The following is a 23,230-nucleotide window of genomic DNA, read 5'->3' on the forward strand; positions in this document are numbered from 1 at the left end:
CCATTTAGGCTGCATGGATATTAACCTTCCCCAAATGTTATGAGCTAATGTGGGAGACGTGATACCTTTAATCATCATACTAAATGGACCTTCACTTCTTAACATGTCAGAATACTCATTTTGATTGTGTCAGGAAATATTTACTTTCTTGGTTGGGAAGCAGCTGCAAGGGCTTCTGGTCTCTTCAATCCTGGCCTAACCCCACCCCCTCCCCCTTCTTTCTCATTTTCATTCAAGCCCCGCGCAGTGTCTGATCATTCATCAGGACCCAAGCAGAGGACACTTCCCGCCTGCTCACAAATGCAAGGAGCAAGGCAATAAAATTAACCTTGTGGCAATTGTTTTCCCACCTGTTTGATGGCCCCATGTCAGCTCATCTGTTAAAGCGAGGAAGAAATTTAAAAAAAAAACTCATGCTCAGATGTGCAAAATATCGTGACTTTGTTGGGGTTGGTAATGATGTGGAGGTTGTATGTGAATAGAGGCGAGCTAATGTTAGATAATGTAGTCAAAAAAGATCAATCCGGTCCAGAGAGAGCCTGAACAGCTGCTTGCTTGTTGTTTGTAATAGACAAAAAACATGCTAAGAAATAACTTGTTTCTTAGCATCAGAGCATCATAAGATGGAAATCCTTGGCACAGAAACAACACTGTTTCAAAGAATTGGATTCAAGATACTGAGGTAAATAAAATGCCTGTAATCATTTTTGGGGTACTCGCTAGAATGTTCCCCAAATACAAAATACAATGTGTTTTATATGTTGAAATTTTACAATGTTGGGTCAGCATGGTAACAAATGTTCATGCTGTACTGTAAGTGTACATATCGGACTGAGTGAAAGCACAGATTTTGTAGTTGTCACGAAACATGTCAACAATTATAAGCGTCTTTATTTATTTATAATTTAATTTCTAAAATGCAAAACTATTTGCACCCCGTTGTATTAAAAGAGTTTGTTGCTTGTACTGTTTTAGTCATTGTTGTTTAAAAGTTCAGTTACTACCCCTCACGAACATCATTCTTTTTATGATCCATCTATAAAAGCAAAAAAGGTGTGTGTGAGTGTGCGTGTCGAGCAAATATTTCCCCGACCCGGTATGAGTTCAACCTGAAACTTAGCCAACGGGTTCCAAATACTCCAAGTGTGTGCATCTGTTATTTTGGAGTAATTTGGTGTAGCAAAACGTTCAAAACGTTCATTTTAAGATTACAACCCTCTCGGTAATGAGCGCTGTATTGAGAACGCTACTTCCGGTTCCGGGTACATGACGTCACTGTGTTGCAGTTGTTTTGGTTAAAAAATAAAAAGATAAATATTTTTAAACATTTTTGTACTACTAAAAGTTATTTAAGTTAATATTTCATGGTTATTTAAAATTATCCCAGTGATCCCAAACTTCCTTTAAGTCGCGAGTCACGGAGTCCACTTCCTCTAAAAAAAAAAAAAGTCCACTTCCTCTTCCGTCTCCATCTCTGTGCCTGCCATGCTGTTGTCGCATCTCAAAAACAGGAGCTCTTTCAATAGGTCATTTAAAACTGTCAGCTACTGGTGAGTCTTTAACTGACAAGTTTCCCATTGTTTAAACCATATAACTGTCCGTGTAATTGTTCACTAACGCGCTGTTTCTCTAGAGGTATAAGGTATAAAATGATTTTTGTTTTTTAAAAAAGACAGCCAAATTGTAGATAATACTTTAATTTACTTACTCACTCATGTAGTTTGGAGCTTTACATTTTGTTTTGTGCAGTTTTGTTGTTTTTCTGATTGGCGCTACAATGCCTATGGAGTTTGGTTATCAGCGTCTCAAACATTTCACGGGAACACACACACACAGTATTTATTTATTTATTTATAATAAAAATATACTAAATGAGTAAAATAAAACAAAAAAAACAATATTTATTCAAAAAGTACACAAAATGACTCCAGAATCACACTACAATGGCAACCAAAAACAATTACACAAAAAATGCACAAAAAGACAACTGAAAGATAAAAAAATACACATAATGATGACTCCAAAAAACATACATTACAGAAAAATACAACAAAAATATGAAAATGGTTCAAAATACACAAAAGTAAATATTTATACAAAAAATACACAAAACTAAATGTTTACACAAAAAATACACAAAATGACTCCAGAAACACACTACAGTGGCAACAAAAACAATAATTATACAAAAACACAACAGAAAGATACAAAACTACAGAATTCCAAAAAACATACATTACAAATGAAAATAAAACAACAAACACATTTATACAAAAAAAATGCACAAAAACACAACAGAAAGATACACATAATGATTGCAAAAAACATACATTACAGAAAAATACAACAAACGAAAAAATATAAAAGTGACTTAAAAAAACACATGCACATGTCCCATAGAATTACGCCAGGAAAATTGTACCCACATTTTGCACCCGCAAATATACCCCTTTATAACACTACAGAGTACAAAGTATGTACACCTCTTTAACATCCAACCTTCAAACGCATACTCATTTGGCCATAATTGACAACTCTACTTATGCTCTCACATGAATGCATACTTCCAACGGGCACTGTACTAGTCATGATTAAAGCACAATACGGGTAAGGTTGGTCACATAGCATTTTGTGGCACGTGAAATTGTCTTGCGTTGAAATGAAGGACTTTGCCCTGCATCCAATATGCTAAAGTAGTTGTTTTTTAATTTTAATTTCAGAATACATTTTCTGGCCCAGCATCACCTCGCTGTGTTCAACACCTGGTTCTTCTTAAAGCGTGACTATGAAGCTCTCAATATTCCAAAGAAAGAGATACTGAATATGAGAGGGTTCTAGACACAGCTAACACCCTGTCTCCTTCTAATGGACACAGTCAAAGCACCGAAGAGTGGATAAAGACCTACGGTAATTGGTCAGAGGCAGTATTGCCACTGTTACCTTGAAAATGTAATCTGACTACTGATTATTCCTTTAAAGTAATTTAGTTACTTACTGAATACTTGATTCTAAAATTAACTGTGTTAAATTGCACCCGACAGCACGCCCCCCCCCCACCCTTCACTGACTCAACATAAAAATAACAAGCAGTTTTGCCTCTACTCACTTTATTGGAAGTGCATTTTTAACAGTAACGTCAACAATTTATCTCCTGAAAAAAGACAGACAGTCTTTCGTGACTTCACTTAAGATAAATACTTTTTTTAATCAAATATAAAATAAAGTATTTTTCGACCTGACATATTAGGTCTGTAATGTATTATGTCTGAGTATGTAACAAGTGAGTTGTCTGAAAACGTGACTTGTCACATTGTGAAGAAAAAAGTAACTCACAATGACGTGGTTAAGTAACTTTAATCTAGATCACCGGCTTGGAAATAGTTGAGCATTAAATTGCTCAGGACTGTAAAAAGTGGTCATATTAGAGTAAAGCGTTACTAAGTAAATAAGTTCCTGGCATCTATGGTCAGAAGACAACACTGGATGAGAGCCGAAACACTATCACACACTTGCACGCACGCATGCACGCGCGCACACACACACACACACACAATACAAGTTTCCTCCAGATTTCTTTTTTAATATATATAATTCATGATACAAACATGTTGTGTAGCCTTCCTAAGTCTAGCATACATTTGAATTATTTTAGCAAGACAAGTGCACAATCCCCTCAGATAACCACCGTCATGCCTACAGTAGTTCCAATTAAACTCTATGAGTTGCAATTATTTTATCGGTAATTATTTTACATTAAGAGGCAATTAAAATCTTAATGAAATTATTGTAGTTCTTTTGGTAGATACTGTAAAATACATAGTATTATACAGTCCCATTTTGAAAAAAAAGATTTAACAATTATATTTGAATTCTAAATTGAACTTTGAATAATTAGAATGCAGCTGGCATAGCAGAATTAATTTGTTATCATCTGACTGAAACTAAACAAAATCCACTTTTGTGTAAAACATTTTGTGAAATATCAAAAAGATGGTTGTGAAATTTAACCAAAACTCTGTATTAATGTCCCCTATCAAGTCGACTTTCATATATGAAAAAAAACTACTACTTGTCAAGAATCTTGCATTAACATCTTCATTAGTGTTGTCCAGTTGTTTAAAAATCAGATTATTGTACACCGTAAAAATACATTTTAGTTCATGTTGGAGCCCCATCAGCGTGGGATGTGTTAACAGCTAGCTCTGACAACCTTTTCACAGGTTGGGCAAGACAACACACATAAATGGAAAGGCACCTGAGGGAAAGGGAGGATGGGGGAATAAAAATCCTTCAGAGGCTGTTTATTTGCTCTCAAGACCTCCTAAGCGATCAATATTTTTAATTTGGGTCCATGTTATTATTTTTCACATCACTGCGCTGGAAGCAGAGTAAAGTGGCTCATATTTTAGCACTAAAAAGATCGATATGACAGGCTCACCTTCACTCTGCCCTCTTCGGTGGCCTGCTGGTGTGCACGGGGCCACACATCATAATTGACGGGATGTAAGGTACACCCGGTGTGCCTCGTGCTGGAATCACATCATTATCTGGTGGCTGGAGACATGGCGACAACTTCTAGCTCCGGGAAAGAGATCACCTCCACCTCCGGCTGATTTACTCCCTTTGGCGGGATGGCCATTGGCTCAAACACACTCTCACTCACTTTATCTAAGCACGGTTTATGAGGGGGAAGCATGAGAGGAAAACAGCTTGTGATCAGACATGTTAATGGTTGGTTGGGGGGTGGCGGCTTTTCCACACTTGACTTCTGGTAATAAATGCATGAATTTCTCCACCTCTTTACACAATCCATTAATTATATCTACATTTTCAGGCCAAATATTATCAAAGAAGGGAATGCTTACTCTTTCAGCGTCATAACTCACATCTGATGACAGATTCATCGATTGTCGCGCAGCGTGTCTATAGTGTGGCATTTTCCCCCTACCGTGCATTCTTGTGTTTGTTTGATTTTGTCACTACAGTCCTGGCCATCATGTGTGTATGCACTTATCCCTGAGAGCATGACTGATGGCTATGGAGAGTTATGGTCCTGCGATATAACTGGGCTGACATCTACTCCATTCTAGTGGCCTCGTGCTGTACCACCATATTGAAATAAGAGCTCTCTTGGATTTAGTTTACAATATTTTACCTGCTTATGTACCTGCTGTCGTGTTTTTTTTTTTTTTTTTTTTTTTTTAACACAATGCTACAAGGTAGGAGAAGTGGTGGATCTTTGCTTAGAGTTAAACTTCGTGTGTAAAACAAACTCAAACTGCTCATTATTGTCTCCACTCTTTCTGCAGAGTACATAATCCATACATTCAACCTGGCTGTGTTTCGCCGTTAAAAGAAGGCAAAGGATCATGATGATTTAAAATGCAGTTAAATGGAAAAAATCAAGAAGGAGCATACTTTTCGAGGTAAACACAGCCCTAAAGCCCAGTCAGCACATGTTCATAAATTCCTGGATGAACAGAGAGTGGTATAGTGATAACTGCATTACAGCAGGCTGCCTGGAAGAAATCTGAATATCTAGAATTTGAAACACTCAAAATTTGAGCATTTAAGAAAGAAAATAGGTTCTAATACCTTTGCATAAGATGGGAAGAGCGTTAGAAGACAAAAAGCTGAGTGCTTTTATAAGGTTTGCTTCATGTGAAAACAGATTTTGACTCTACACAGAATTGTGCCTAATTACAGTCTCCATGCCCCTGAGTGTGACCTTTCCATAGAGCCCAAGATCATGACTGTACGTAAACCATTCAAAAGTTAAAGCTGTTTTACCAAATTGAGTGTTTGTGGTGGCAAATGCCTGGAAATTACCAGCTAAAAACAGCTGTAGGACCCTCAAAAATTCATATTTTTTGATGAAATACATTTTTGTATGTAAGAAGCACCTTCTACTCTGCTATAATCTTGTTTTCCAGCCAATACTCATAACTCAATTTTAACTGTTTATGATCAAAAAAGCCAGGCGAGGATGGAAATATTTGTACTCTGATGTTAATACTACAATAACTCGGTTGTACTGATACCTACAGTGTTCAAAATTCTTCTAGATAATCTTCAGAATGCTAAATTTCAAAAGAGGCCACCACCATATGCCCCAAAGGGTTCAAACAAAGATATCATTCCAGTTTGGGAATGTCTTGGACAGCCATTTTTCCAAAATCTGGGAGGACCGTAAGGGCTTAAACAATAAACAAGAACATCAAATTAATGTTAGGTCAAAGAAAGCCAAGTAGTGATACAAATTATTTGCACTAATTTGTATTTCAAACTGCCAAAAACTTAATTCATTTCATTGATCTTAAATAAAAAGCTTGACTAATAATATGTAACAGTCTGAGTTTAAAGTTATTGTATCTCATTTAACAATTGAGGTATTTAGGTTTGTAACTCTAAGCATGAGCAGTATTTGCTCCCGAGGACTTCCTGGCTAAAATACTAAATTTGTGAGAAATGAACTCAATCAGAAAACCTAATTTTACCTTCTTTTGCAACTGAAAATTAAACATGCAATGATTAGCAGTTTGTCCTATCCGTATTTTTTGATCTGTATTAGAAGTCTGACTCAGATTAAACATGACATGGCAGCAGTTTTCAACTCTCATCCCGCTGTGTTGAATCTAAGACAAAGTGCTTTAACTCATTGACACCACCTCTCAGAGACAACACAGATGTGCATGCATACACACTGCAACACATGAGATGACGAGGCCCTGTCAAAGCTCAGAGGCTGATTTATCCTCCGTCCCTGCTCTCCTTCCTGTCCTGCAGACCAAAGACATGAGGGATGCCTTTAATTTCCCATTAAAATGCTCTGGAACAGCCAAGGGCTAAGGAGGCACTGAGCTGTGGTGTGTCACTGTCTGTGTGCGTGGACAGCTTGATTAGAACCATGTGGCAGCAGCAGGTGTGTGTTAGTGCATGCAGATTTGCGGGTGCTTTCTGTTGAGTCGTGCAGACACACCAGCGTGCAAACGTGTGTAGTGCACATCACTCCATATGACAACGGGGCTGCAGCTCTCGGGCTGGGCCCAGATGATAAATATTAATGGCCAAGAACAAGAGGATTGGGAGTTGAGTTATCAGGGCGGGCCTTTCTAATTGACATTTTACCTGCTGTATACTTTAACAGAGCTGTAAAACACCAGGCCTTGGCCCGCAGACCGTGAGGTGTCAGTCAAGCTCTTCCCCATTTACTGCTCGCTTCCTCTGGGAGTAGAAAAGGGGGATCAGCCTGCACAGAATCTCATTGTTCATATTCATCAGCATCAAGTAGCATGATGACTTATATCAGACATCATCACTGAGGGGTATCATCATCATTAGGGTCATTTGAACATCAAATGAACATTAAAAAAGAAGGTCTTTATTGAGAGAAAAGGGGCTTACAAACTGAGAAGTTAAATTAACTTTAGATCTGTGAGTGCAGACAAGGAAAAGCTTTTGTGTTTCAGGACGTGGAATAAGATTCTGGAACAGTTTGCCAATAGAAATTAAAGAGGGTACAAATATCAAGCAATTTAAAAGAAAATATCTATAAGTTGGATGACAATTTTTAATGTTGAAAATTATAATCAAAGTCCTACAAAGACGAGACAAATTAATCTATTAACAGCAGCAATGGTTGGAAAACAGGATGCTGAAAATGTGATTATATGTTACATTTATATTTCCACCCACTTCCTTTTGATTTTGCAGTAATACATGTAATTATTGTATTTTATTTCATTTATTGTAATATTGTTTCTTGTATTATTGCATTTCTTTGAAATAAAACAGTATATCTACCTATGAAATGCTCCCAGTAACAGATTGTGATGTTTTGATGTCAAAAGAAAATAAATGAATGAATTTGTGAATAGAAGATAATAATAATAATAATAATAATAATAATAATAATAATAATAATAATAATAATAATAATAATAATAATAGTTAAGGAAGGCTTGACGGGTTTGTAATCGGACGGTCACTAGTTCGAATCCAACCTGGGCCATGACGGTGGGATGTTGAGCAAGCCCCTTGACCCCCAACTGCTCCCCAGGCGCTACACCGTAGATACCCACTGCTCCTCAGGGATGGTTTATATGCAAATACGAATTTTTTATATGTACCTGTACATGTGACAATAAAGTATATTCTAAAAATTTTATTTTCAATGACAAATGATACTCCAAACAGAGAACAGCCTTGCTGAACATTGAGCATAAAAATAAACATTTAAAAAAATATCCTTTCACTCAAAGAACATTGTATTATTACTAATCTAAAATGTGTGATTGCACAATTCATATTTCTTTTTTTTTTCTTTTCTTTTGTTGAGTTTTGAACAATAACATGAATTTCTACCTTTCTCAATAAAGGTTACATTATTAACCATTTTGTTGCAACTGCTCAACCTGACTTTGATGTAACAAATAACATTGTGATTATTTATTACATCATGTTTTAATTGATGGTTTCTCGATGTATATTAATGTGAAGAATTTAATGTTTTTTCTTTTGAGAAGGCGTATTCCTGCTGTACAATACCTTTCCATGTTCTCACAGTAGTGAGTGACACAGCAATAATGTGTCTATGCCTTCAAAAGCAGGGTTTTAGAAAGAAGAAGAAAACACCAATCTTTAAATTCATACCTTTTCACTGGTTCATTCAATTGCAGTTATAACTTATTCCTGTTCCATTATTAATACATCCAAAGTAACTCTGGTCTCAATCCCTTACATTTTAGTTTTACTACAACTTTTTTGTTTTTTAAAATGATTGACAGCTTTTTATCAAAAGTTTCAACCATCTACCTCACGAAATGTCCTTATCTCTAATATACCATTATTCTAACAACTGAGTTTGAGTTTTTTGGTTCAGCCACGATTAAGCAAAAATGTAAAGATACTTATTTTAATTATGTCCGTGTTATATGCATAATTGCACATGATATATAGGATATAGATATTTTGGTATTTCTTTTAAGTAACATAAAAAACATAAACTAGAAAACTTAAAAAAAATACTTGTGCCAAGATAAACAACTTTTGAAAAGTGTAAATGTTTCAACAGATTGGTATAATTTCTCACTGATAGTTGGAATAAAAAGATTTCAGTTTTTCCCAGACAGGGTATCAGGTTTGCTCAAAGAAAAAAATGGCACAATTAACTAAATAATAAATAAAATAAAGTCCTGATTTCTCTCACACATGCACACAGTATCCCAAAAAGCATCCCTTCTCACAAGATTTACACATTGACAGGCAGTGCAGACAATTTACCAAAATACCCCGTGGCGCAGTGGGAAAGAACAAAAAAAATCGAAGATTGAGAAAACAAATATGAGTGATGTCATTAAAGCTAAATGGCAAGTCCTGCGTGGTTACAAGCGGAAAGTCTCTTCATATTTACTGTTGCCAGGATTTCAATATCAACATCATAGACAGCACATCAGATGTTTCTCTTTCTGCTGACTGACACACAAAGACGCCTTCATCTCTATTTGTTGAAAATGAAAATACAAGCAGAAAAAAGGTTAATCTATAGACAAACACCATTAAACAAACAGCTGGTAAATCCGGCATATTAGCCGTGCTCATATGAAATGGCAGATAATTATATTTCAGAAAGGCCAATGTTTTTAATATTTTTTTGAAAAGAGCAAACGTGACTATGTGCTGACTGTGATTTATGAGCATTTGTGTGGGTGCAGTGCAGCGTGGTGATAATGCCAAAAGCCGCTGAGGAGAACCGAAACTGAGTGAACAAACACACGCACACACACATGCGTGTATACAGTAGCTGTGGTCCTTACTGGTCTGTTTTAAAGAACTTCCACTAAACCTACTGGGCATATAGAGCTAACCTTCTGGTAGTTTTGGAGGACTTCTATTGACAACCAGTCACAAAAACTACTTTTAAATCCTACTTTTTCACAACCCACAGCAGAGTTGAAAACAATAGGACAGATCTGACAGTTTTAGTTTCAAGCTTTTGGCTCCACCAAGAGGCCATGAATGGGATACAGCTACAGACCAAAAGTGCATTTAACCCATAACTAGTGACATTAGAGCAGAGATGGGCAACTTCTATCAGAGCGGGGGCCACAAAAATGTGATTGTCGGATCCGAGGGTCACATTATCATCATTATTATTGTCAGCATTTAGAATAATCACGAGTCTGAGAATTTTTGTTGCCTGTTTTTTCGAGTCATTTTGTGTTTTTGTTCTGTCTTTTGTTTTATTGTTGTCATTTGTGCTGGCATTTAGTGTGTCTTTAAAGTCTTTTTCTATATGTTGTTGTGTTTATAGTCATTTTGTGTTGAAGTGGTTGTTTAGTGCATCATTGTTATCATTTAGTGTTCTTTAGTTGACATTTTGTGCATTTTATTGTCATTTTCTGTGTCTGGAGTTTTGTGTGTTATGTTGGGCTTCAAATAAATTCCAACCACTTGAATTACATTTCTGCTTTGGGGGCCGCACAAAATTAGCCAGAGCATGTGGCCCCCGGGCCACCAGTTGTCTGTCTGCATTACAGTGTTCAGTGGTTGACAGACAATTTTACAATTCACTATAAACAAATTTGTCAAAACAAAGCTTCCAGTAAACACCCACAATCAGAGATTCATCCGCTAAATTAGGTAAGCATAGTGCAACAATGGGTTATTGTGATTTTCAACTTTAAAATACAAATATGCAAACCAGAAAATACTTCCCTCGTGCAAGCAACAATGTTTCATAATATTTTCAGCAACTATGTTGGTTAACACGCTTTTAAAGAGTCGTAAAGTGTGATCGTTCTAAGGCCTGTTATAATGACACTCTTTGTTTTTTACCAGATCATTTGGACATGAATGCCTATATAGCATGAATTATGCGTTTTATTGCGTTTATACTTAGAGAGTGACTAAGATAACTTTCCATAGGCCTAAACCTATAGAGCAAAGATATCTGATTCACTGATTGTCATCTTAAACATATTCTTGAGCTGAATAAATTTCACCAATTCAGTTTAAATTGTAGTTTGGACCAGCCTCAAAGAAAAGTAGTAAAATCATTTTAATATATTTTCAGATATATACTGCCCTCTGGTGGTGAATTAATGATACCACAGCAGCATTATACTAACATTTCTATTGTTGACTCCACCAAAGTTTTACACACCCAACACATATCTAAAGCAGTTTACATTTTCATAAGAAACCTGTTTACATCTTGCAATATCCTTTTTTTGATGTGCAGGTGGTTGGTATTACCAAAGGTTTTACAGTAACTTCACCTACTGCCTCATCCAGCTCATGGTGTCCTGTGCAGTTAAGTACCATACAAACACACAGTAAAGGCTTAGTAAGTGTGTGAAAAATACAGTATCTTTACCTGCCTAAACATCCTTAGCTGTTAGAAAGGACCCTTTCACTATGGAATATGTCACACATTATGTGTCACTTACTGTAAAATGCTCCTGGGATTTGTAGTTCTCATCGAGGTAGACACGGGCTCTGCTGTACTCCTTCATAGCCTCACTAGACAGCAGCTCTCTGATGAACACACAAAGAGTTTAAACAGGGACCTTTCAAATCCAACTAAAATACTATGAATCGTATGTTTCCATATTCATCTTCAGCTTACGGTAGTACCAGAGGAGAAAGTAATGGATTACAAGTACTCACCTCATGGTAATAGAGTTGCTTTTATGGGTACTGGTACTTTTTTGAGTATATTTTGAAACCAATAATTTGACTTGTACTTAGAGGGTACCAGTAGTGAAAATGTATTTAGCAAAAAATGTGTTTAATATATTACCAATAAACAAAAAATTGTGCACCTTTTTTTAAAAAACACATTAAAGCTAGGGTAGGCGATTTCCTCCAGATACACTTTTTAAGTTTTGGGTTGAAATTATCTTTATGTCCTGACAGAAATTAAGACCTGATGTAATCTGAAAAAGGAACGGAGAAAATCTGTCATCTGTAGAAGCTGTAAACCTGTAAAAATTTTGACCAATGGAAAAAAATGAACCGTTTTTTTTTTTTTAACCAATCACGTCTCCCTGTCTTCCTGCTTGTGCTCAACCCCTCGCATACATGAGCTCACACTCAAAGCGCGTCACCACTGACAGAGTTAAAACAGAGTTTTTGGTCACATTTTTTAACATATATGATGGTAAAGTTTATTGTTTACATACTGCTGAATGAGACATGAAACAACAAGGTTTCTACACAATACAAGCGATGAGCAAAGGTCTGCTTCTGCAGCAGCTGTGAGCATGCATGTGAGTGAGACGGAGTACAGGGGGGAGGGGGGTAAAGGCGGAGCCTTCAGGGAGGCTACATTCAAAATCATGCTAGCTTTTGAAAATCGCCTACCCTACGTTTGAAAGCACTTTTTAGAATGATTTTGAACAGTCGGGCCTTAAACTAGGGAGAGCCGCCATTTTGGACAGGATATGACTAACTTGCATCATCGGCCCGGCCTGTCGCTTTAAATAACTGGTGCATTGTGGGAGGTAGAGGCGCAACATGTCTGTTTACATTGTGGGAAGTGTGGTATCTGTTCGCTCTTGGTGCTAAGCAGCCATGTGTAATAATATTAATAATGATAATAATACATTGGATTTTATATAGCGCTTAATTATAGACACTCAAAGCACTTTACAGAATTAAGGCATTCTTTTTTCAGTCCACGCTTAGCGGTGGTAAGCTACTATTGTAGCCACAGCTGCCCTGTGGCAGACTGATGGAAAGAAAGCAGCCATAGTGCGCCATCGGCCACTCTGACCACCACCAACACTCACTCACACTCTACATTCATACTAGGCAATGTGGGTGAAGTGTTTTGCCCAAAGACACAATGACAGATACCACCGAGGTGACTGTCCCCCACTGTGGCACCGGGAATTCTCAGTGGTCTCCCATCCACCTACTAACCAGGCCTAAGATCTAACAAGATCGGGCAATGACAGGCTGGTATGGCCATGTGTAAACTCCCCTTCAGTGAGAAAAAGAACACCATCCAGGTTGTAAGTTATGACAGGATTAGCAACTACCTGCTTCTTGTATGAGGCCCTGCACCGACTCAGAATGGAGAATTAGTTTAACAGAGAGAGCTGTTAGCAGCAAAAACAAGGCTGTGTAGTTTAGGTGTTGGAAGTGCAACAATATGGCAAGCAACTTAGATGGAAGCTTCACGAAAGGATATCTGTTCATTGATGGGAGGATCAGCACCAGACAACCACTGCTATCATTGAATTTTGTTAAAACGGAAACATTTTAAATGTGAATCCTGTACCAATATCATGGAGCCAAAGTCTGGATAACTCTGACTTAGTGTCGTTATTTGGCTTAGAGACGCAATAGCTAACAGTAATCAACAAATGTGCATCATATCCTGTGAAAAACGGTAACTCTCTATAGTTGATACCTGGCGGCATAAAATCGTTCTAAAAAGTCCTTTTAATGTGTTTTTTTCACATATTTTGTTTATTGGTAACATTATATTTTTATTATATACATTTTCACTACAGGGATCCTTTAAGTACATTTCAAAATAATTTCTACACCCAACCATTACGGAGTAAATTGTAAATATCTGACCAATGGACATTGTGAAACTACAAAAAACGAAATGACCACACAACAACAATCAAATGCGTCACATCATAGCCGACAAACCAGATTAGCATTGAATGAAGGTTATTACTCAGTTTTAGAGTTCATAAATGTAGCTATACTTAGACTGATCATTTTTATTTTAAATTGAATATATTGCTATTATTTTATTTTTAAAAGAATTGTGGATTTTGACAAACCTTTTATTTTATGTAGATGCCTTTGTGGAAAATAAATTAAGTTCCCTTTGTGCAAGATTTTGTCTCTTCCTTTTAAAATGTATACACGAGATGTTTGCTGTATGCAAGGGAACCGTAGCAAGATTTATTACCAAAAATAAAAGTCGGGGGGGGAAAGTAGTAACTCTTACTTTGAGTACTATTTAATTGAGCTACTTTTTTACTTGTACTCGAGTATTTTATGTATGACTTCTTGTACTTAAGTACAATTTAAATCAAGTAACAGTACTTCTACTTGAGTAGGGAATATGAGTAGTCTTTACACCTCTCTGAGTAGTACCATTAAAACATGATGGAAAACGACTAAGCTTGCACAGTTTGGATGAGAACAGTGGGGGGAGTACTCTGCTCAGCTACAAACACCAGCTCAACTCATCACTCAGTCTCTTACAGTGTCATACTCACTTGACAAAGCTATCCACATGGGACATGGATGCTTCATAGTTTTTTCCACCAACCTCCTGACAATGCACAGCCAAGAAGTGAGGCTTTTGTGTGTGTACGGTCTGCCAAGAGAAGAAAACAATAGGTCAAATCAACTGGTAAATAAGGACTTCCTCCTATTCAAGTGCATTAACTGATTAACCAAAGGGACATCAAATTGTTTGACCCACATGTGTTTGGGCCCCAAGCTTCCACAACTCTTCTCTAGCACCTTACAGTGTCGGGCTACTGTATTTACACAAGACAAAGTGCCACGCTAATGTTGGCACAAGGCACTTAGTGAGCGTGTTCCACAAGCATATAGTCGGCCTCTCTTCATCTACCGTATATATGTACAGCGGGTGTGACAGATGCTTACACGTCACCATTAATAATGACATTAACACAGTTACACACACAGGTTACCAACACAATGCCTGTGGTTCCAGGAATATGCCAGGGATGCTTGTTTAAGTCTGGGCAGGACTCCAGCAAACAGGAAAGTTCAATAAGAACCTGTGCCATTAAGGTTCTACAGCCAATCTGCAACAAAGCTGTATGAAATCAGCATGACCAATGAATATCCTGTCACATAGTTCCTAAAACTGCACCTGTCTGGTGTGTATTTAGTGTTTTAGTGGCTAATTTACTAAGCCCTCACATCAAGGGCACAAAATCACTTGCATATTTAAACACTTTGGATGCACTATTACCTAAGCGGCTGCGGGATATTTGCTGAGATTACAGTGCAAATCGGTGCGTGTGCAGATGTGGTTGAGACAGCCTGATTTAAAGATGCATTTTGCGCCTGTAAAATGTTCAACACAGAGAATGTAGGACAGCTGAACTGAGTGGACGAAAGAGCAAAGTTAAATTTGAAGTCACTGTATTGGAGGTGAAGTTCTACCGAATATGAACCAAACTGATAAACCACTCATGCCTTTTAGTGAATAAATTTGATATGTCTTTGTCAATGTCAGCTTAATTTATATAGCACATTAAAACAGCCAGCGGCATACCAAAGTGCTTCACAGTGAAGAGAGTAAATATAACACCATAAGACATTAAGACATGCAACAATAAGACACCATCAGTAAAAGATTAAAGATTTAAGAAACTCTTTAAAAAACTATCTAAGCTCTGCTGAAGGCCAGGGAAAACAAGCTATTTTTGAGCTGATATATTCAACTATGTAGGTTAAATATATAAAGAAAAGTGTAGTTATTTGAATGGACTCAAAAACATGTTTTTTTCCATGTCTGGCTATATGTATTTCAATGTCTGCAAGGGTTTTAATGTCTGTCCCCATCACGCTTCTCAAATCTGCCCAAATAGGCACCTTGCCAAAGGTCAGAAACTGTTTTATTGAAGACATTGATCTTGAGTTGCTGCAGCACCAAAGAAAGCCATCTGTCGCACTGGAAGATGTTCACTTCCATTGTTTTTTATGCATTTCATTTCACCCTATCTGTAACAAATCTACTAACTAAAATCTTAATGTCCTCATGAGTCCAATTCTGATTAAAACTACATTGTATTTCAGTCAAAATTCTGACCTAAACCAAAAAAAAAAATGCTGTCAAAGTTAAGACTGTCTTCATGGATAAACTGCTTATTGACAAGAATGGATAACTGACTCTCAGTGCTCTATCATAATTTATTTGTTTTGTTTACATTTTAACTGAACTTTTACTTCAATGTCAAAGTTTCACAAAACTGGGCAATGGATCATTTTGCATGAATCTCTTTTTATGATTGATGATGGTGCAATAACATTTTCCTGCTTTTAGATCGCTCTGTGGATAAGGGGCTTGACTTTTAGCAGTTTTTTAACCCAAACAACCTGCGACATGGTGACGTCATTAACCCGGAACCGGAAGTAGCGCTGTTACCGATAAAATCAATGTTTTGACCGTTTTGCTTCACCAAAATACTCCAAAATAACAGATGCACACACGGGGTATTTGGAACGTGGATGAATAGCAGTTGATTCACAGTTTATCTGTTTCGCCAAGACGGATGCCAGAAGTCATCTCTCAACAGATGGTGCGCTAGCGCCCCCTCACACCCTGAGGTCAAAAGCTGAATAGGTTTCATTTCGGGGCCGTCCAGAAGTGAAATAAAACTAAAATAAAGATTTTGAAATGACCAAATTACTCCAAAATAACAGATACACACACTCGGGGTATTTGGAACCCATCGACAGAGTTTCAGGTCGAACTGGGAGATATTTGCTCCACACACTCACACACACACAGACCTCCCTTGATTTATAGTATAGATGCTTAATGTCTGTCATGTTGTATTTTATTTTGAAAGAAAATTTTCTTTTGATAGGCATGCTGTGAAATGCATGTTACACAGTAAAATATGTAGATTTATGTTGGAAAAAATATTATATATGTGTTTTCAACAATTTTTGAAAAACAACATTTTGTTGGTTGAATTCTAAAAAAAAAAGGAAAAAAAAGTGGGTCGCAATTTAATGTGCGTGGCAAAATGTGGGTCCCAGGGTGGGACCAGTTGAGAACCACTGTTCTAAAATAGTCGCTCACTGTGCCCATTGTCAACCACCAGGCCCTTCTGACAGCGTTCACTGCAGCAGCAGCAGCAGCAGCAGCACATATAGCGTTAGCTCGTTAGCATTAGCTCTGCAGAAGACTAGACTAGAAGGATAACCATTCTTGGTTGCACTTAATTTTATATATTAATATTGTATTATTTGTATGTATAAAAACAAGCAGAAGAGTCAGGTAAACATAATTAATATGCATTTTTATTGAAAATGTATTCTTTCCAAATGAACCAATATCGTCCTTAAATCGAATCGTGATTCAAATTGAATCGTTGCTAAACCAAATCATTACACCCCAATTAAAATTAAATTAAATTAAAAATATATATAAGGTTCATCATGGATTCAGTTTCAAATAGTCTAATTTTAGCTTTAAAGTCATTTGATGACATAAGATCTGTGAGTTTCCATGCATTATGTAACATATTCCAGTGATTAGTAACTGTATGTATAGCATGTGGTGCAAAGTATTTCCCACATTATACGAGTTCTTCTGTTTTAATCACTGTCTTGTGCATTTGGTTCCTTAGTTCCTTACATGATCATGTTGCTTTCCTTTAAAGTTCTTTCTTACTCATGGTGAGGCGGTCGTGAGCACCCAGTCAGAGGTGCTCAGAGTGGCCGACTCCTAATGGAAAATCAATGGCGGGCAGTGATTCAGAGAACTCACAAGCACTCATCAGGTTGAACCCATTGACGGCAGGCAAGGCGATGCATCAACATCATGCCGTAGTAGAGTAGAAATGGGGGTGGGGGCATCCTAAATGAGCAGCATAGCTACTTCACCAGTGCCTCACCTCAGCTTTGCATTATGGTCACTACAGGCCCAGTCAAATAAATGTAATGTATGGCAGTAACACTATGGATTTTCCATCAACCTATGGCTTGTCACTTAGCTCCATGACCCAAAGGTGATGACCTATATAGGCTGAAAGTTGTAAAGATTAGTGCATGTATCGAATCACAGAAGGAAAGGTCACATTCTCAAGTGACTGATGCATCCATGGCAACATTGTACAGTACAGTATGACTGCAGGATGTTTATATTTCCAGCATGGATGGGCTATACTAACTATAGACTAAAAGATCTATCTGGAAAATTTTTGGTATGTATCACAATAACGATCAAAATTATGATAAACAAAAACAATAAATAAATAAAACAATTCCCAAATAAAAGTGTAAATAGGTTCCTTAAAAACACAAATTAAATTGAATACATCAACACTAGAATCTGCTTCAGTAATATAATTTACACATTAAAAAAAGGCTACAATAGCTGCTGACTCAAAGATCATGGATGGGCTGCTTTTTTTTGGAATATATTTGTGCATGTGTGTCACTCTATTAATGTTATTGTATGCAATTAATTTATTTCCTCATTTATAAACTTCTTTCATGTGTTTTTTTTTTTAAAGGCACATGAAAAGCAAAAATAACTCAAATTGTGTGTTTACTGTTTAATATAAACTACTGCTCTGCTGAACCTTGTTTATTTTATATCTGATAAGTTACATAAAAATATACATATATATTCAAATGTGTGGCGTCGTAACAAGCTTTTTCATGTTCTTTTTTTAATTGTTTTTCAATTGGAATTAAAAACATAGTATTGGATCTCATTCTCAATAAAAATATTGATGGCTTTAATTCACAACAGGCATGGAAATTAGCAGCAGCCACCCGCCAAATGTAGGTAAATTTATGTGCCATTGTGGCGAGTGGACAAAAAAATTATTTTTGCATCCCTGATTTACATTAATGGAACTTATCTGAACCATTTTATTCCACAATTTATATATTTTTTTCAACTTTGATTACTAAAAACTAACACAATTTTAGATGTGAAAATGTAATGTAATTTTAAAAGCAGAAAGTGTTAATTCATTGAGATATTGGTTTTGCATTTTCCAGTACTCTAGTTGTTTGTTTTTGCTATTAGGGTTAAACTTAAAAGTTTTTCAAGGAAAAACAGAGAGCAAATTTACAGAACAATGTAACAAGTAAAAAAAAGTAAAAAATTGAGATTTGCTTTAAATCTAATCATTTATAAACAACTACTGTATATAATACATACTTTTACAGAATCAAAACATATATTAAATAATTAAGAAAAAAATCATTCAATGAAAGCAGTTTATGTGCTCCTCACAAAATCACAAGACTGGCTGCAGAGATTGAAGACCCTTATTGGCCTTTTAGAGGCAAAGGAAGTTTTCAAAGCAAATTGCCTGAGAGATAAATTATTTGAATGTCAAGCTATGCAAACTACTGCTAGCAGCAAAGTTAATATCACATTCAGCCTCTCATTCAGAACACTGCACACATGTCATGTAGGACAAAGATCAAGGCTTGGCTTTCATGCAAACCAGCGGGAATATTCAGTGACGCAGTGGCAGCCTAGGATAGGATCTAAAGGATTTTATGGCATGACTCTGTGAAAAACATGAAGACCAGAGCTTTTTGAAATGCGTTTGTTACTGGGTTTGTTCTCACAACCACCAAAATACAGTGAATTTAGCATAACTATTGAATTTTATTGAGGTTGAACAAGGATTTCAGAGAGGGTCATTACAAGTACTTTTAATAAATCCATATCTGCTAATCTTGGTTTAAAGTAAATCATGTTAAAACAACAGTGGCCTTTATTTCTACCCAAAAACGTGAGGAAATCCAAAATCTACAAAAAGAAACCAAAGCGTGAACCCATGACTTTAGTACAGCATTGCTTATTCTGCTCCAAACACAGTTTATAAATACACATCAAAACATTTCCTTACTAACAATCTTGAAAAAAAAGTTGCTAAAGATGGTGGTCAGTCATAAACAATTAATCCATTCTAAAGCACTACGTGAATTCTGCAGTACAATTAAGGTTATTATTGTTTTGATAATTTATCAAACATCACTCTGACATCAGCCCTAGTGTAATTCTAAAGCACTTTTAGTTTTGTTTGAAATAACTTGCATTTTACACATTTGATTGATCTTTTTATGCAGGGGCAAAATACACAAACAGTAATACACACAGATATAGAAGAGCTGAGTTGAAAACATGTCACGAACATGTTTTCAAGGGGTTTTGGGCAATTACCCGGACTAAAGTATTAAAAAAGATATTGAATTTTATTTGAGTGGGAGCTATTTATTCAAGTACCATTCAAACAATATGTAAGGCTCTATATTTTTTTTCAAAGATCCAGTATCATGGAAACAGACTTAATTCCCTCACTGAAACAGAAATGGCAATTCATTTTATTTGTTATTTATTTAAACAAAATCAGGCAGAAAAGGCAATATGCCATGGAATATACCCTCACATGTAAGTTTAGGGACAATATCATGCATTAAGCTGCTGTTTTTCCTATGAATGGGCTGTTGAATGTGGCGCAAATAATCCAAAACTTAATATCCCATGTCAAATCTTGCACTAAATAGTCTTGCATGGTTTCAGCATGAAGCTACTATCATACATCTAAGCATGAAAATATTAAATTAATGACAATGGTTAACTCAATTAACCCCAAAGGTATATAAATAAAATCTGAAGCTCTACAGCAGGTATGGGCCACTCTATGACAGTGGAGGCCACAAAAAATGGGATTGTGTCTGAGCTGAGGGCCACATTATCAACATCTACGTCAGCATTTAGAATAATGACTGATCTGAATATAAATATGGGGGGGGGTCTTTTTTTGTCTTTGCCGGTGGTTTCATTGTTTTGTCAGTTTGTCGTCATTTTGTGTGTTTTTGGAGTGGTGTTTCTGTTAATTTTGTGTACTTGTAATTTTCAGCATTTACGTATGTGGTCTTTTTGTATGTTTTCGGGGTCAGTTTATGCATTTTTGTTGTTTTCTGTATTTTCCTGTCATTTTGTGTAATACAGTTTGTGTGTCTTTGGAGCTATTCTTTAATGTGTTGTTTTTTGTGTTTCCATAGCCATTTTGTTTATTTAAGTGGTTGTGGTGTCTGGCTTTGTTGTCATTTTGAGTATTATGAGTAATTTTGTGCATTTTTGGAATCTTTGTGCCTTTTGCTGTTGATATGTGTGTTTTGGGAGTTATTTTGTGTATTCAACTTCTTGAAATACAATTTTTGTGGATTTGTTGCGGGGGCTGCACAAAATTAGACCGCCGCCAGTTGCCTATGTCTGCTCTACAGGATGGCATTACAGTGCAGCTGTGATGCAAGTACACTGACATGTAAAGTAAATGAGTTAATTAGTGAGCCCTGAGCAGTGGGTATATAATAGATCTGCTTGTCAGTCACTTCAATTGTGTCATGCTCTTTTTGTTCATAATGACTGTACTGATTATATTTACAAGATATGAAACCAAAACATAAGAAATGAGGTGGCCACATAATGTTAGTCACAAAAAGTGCTTGGATTTTTATGTTTTCAGATGTTTTTCAGTTGGGTGAGAAGACCAGGTGTAATAGTGTGAGTTTGTGCAGCATGGTTGATAATTGTTAACCTGACTCAGAATCTCATGCAGGTTTACATGACGTCAACCAGATGAGCTCTGACATGTGTCGGCCTGCCTGGTTCACACAGGGCCACACCTTCCTCGCTATGAGCTATTTTTCCTTTTGTTTCCTACTAATACATATCAACACAAGCTCCTCAGAAGCACAAAAGCTTTTTGCACAGTGCGAACACGCTTTAATTCCAACACCCATGGGATATGTGATATGCATTAATGTCAGAACTAAACAATCTATGATCTCCAATCACCTTGTAGAGAACATTATTTGATATGCCTAAGGTAAGAATAATTAGAAGGAAGATGGGAACCAGGCTAAAGACTCTAAGGACTTGCATGGACTTATACAGCTGAGCCAATGTTTCTGCTCTGACCTGATTAGCATTACAGGTTAAAACAAGAGAGATTTCATATGATATAATGAAGTTCTGTGTAGATTTCCTAGAGGTATAGCCTGAGATCATAATTGAAACTGCTGAAACTGAAAATAAGGAATATCATAAACATGTGTAAATTGGTCAAAATGAGCATATGTAAATTTGATTTTTTTTTCCCAGAGCTGTTAACCACATTTGTCACATTAGTACATGGGCCAGAGCAGATACTGGTACCACCTAAGGAGGCAAATTCTAGTCAAGTGTTTTGAAAGGCACTATATCCCAATAACATATTTTAATGTGATAGTCATTTCAGAGTGACAGCTTAGTCACAGAAAAATTATGATGAATGTACTAACTCGAAACCACCGAAGCTGAGAGCAAAAAGCTATATTTGAACAGATTTGATCAAATAATAATACAACTGATCAAGAAGCTGCATAAATCTTTGTTATTAACTTAAGTAAATCAGTTCTATAACTATCTTTAAACATCCTAGATGGCTAGAGTCTTTGTTTTGAAGGAAATTGCATGTAAATGCCTTAAATATAAAACTGTCATATGACGTGCATTTTTTATTAAAGAACAATTCACAACACCACAGAGCTTAGTTTTGTACATTTATATATCAAGAAGATGATAAACTCAGCAATCGAGTTTCCAACCATGGCTTTATTGGCTTATCTAGCTTTTCAAAACATTTAATTCAAGCTTTAAAGATCCTGTTTCATTACTCATAATCATCTTCTTCAATATCAGATTCATCCAGGTCAACTACTATGTCAGTACATTTTAGTTTGTTTGCTAGGCTGGTGCAAAAAGGAAGTTTGCAAGCCCGTGGACACTTGCAGGACATACGTGAGTTGCAACATTGCATCTGGTGGTGGTGATCCACACATCCATTCTATTGTGAGATTACCCTCATCACCGGTCGTCCAGCCATGTTCTGTTGGATCTGGCAAAATAGGTTGATTTACAAGACAATGTCTCCAGATAGCACCCTGCTAATTTCAGCGCAGAATATGCAGTTGCAGACAGTCCTTGCATGGTGGAAGCTTCAATCTCTCCAGGCTTTGCACAGAAGAGATTGTAGCTTAATTCATTGACATCTTGAGTCTATGATGAAGATGCATACATTCTGCAGACAAAGCCTTCCAGCTTTGAAACAAATCCTCTGGTACAATCTATGATTTATCCAGACTGCAAAAAGTATCTTGATAGGCAGTATTCCCTTTCAAATGCTTCAATGCACCTAGTTTCCCACGACCAGCAAATGCACAAACAGTAAAAGCATGTAGGCCTACAAGCCTCTCACACACTTCTTTTCCAACAAAGCTTGCAATCTTCTTAATATCCAGACATATATAATAAAGGCTAGATGTCTCTTCTCTGCTGCCGGCCAATGGAGTTGCACGTCTGCACTGGCGGCCATCTTGCCTTGGTCAGCTCGCTGACCCATTACATTGTGTAGTAGTGGCGCATGCACTTTTTAAATAACCAGAACTTGCTCAATTTTCTACCGAT

The 23,230-nt window shown here is 36.6% G+C and overlaps 1 protein-coding gene across 2 annotated transcripts in view; it reads right to left on the bottom strand.

Annotated features, from left to right (window-relative positions):
- The window catches only part of inpp5a (inositol polyphosphate-5-phosphatase A), a 243,586-nt gene that overhangs the window by 158,794 nt on the left and 61,562 nt on the right, over window positions 1-23,230 (bottom strand). For both annotated transcript variants that reach the window (XM_028467693.1, XM_028467694.1), the window contains exons 3-4: window positions 14,253-14,353; window positions 11,451-11,538 (exon numbers count right to left, since the gene is read on the bottom strand). In XM_028467693.1, coding sequence (XP_028323494.1) covers window positions 11,451-11,538; window positions 14,253-14,353 — 189 coding nt within the window. The remainder of the gene's footprint in view (window positions 1-11,450; window positions 11,539-14,252; window positions 14,354-23,230) is intronic.

Source organism: Gouania willdenowi, chromosome 15, assembly GCF_900634775.1.
Source record: "Gouania willdenowi chromosome 15, fGouWil2.1, whole genome shotgun sequence".
Taxonomy (NCBI): domain Eukaryota; kingdom Metazoa; phylum Chordata; class Actinopteri; order Blenniiformes; family Gobiesocidae; genus Gouania; species Gouania willdenowi.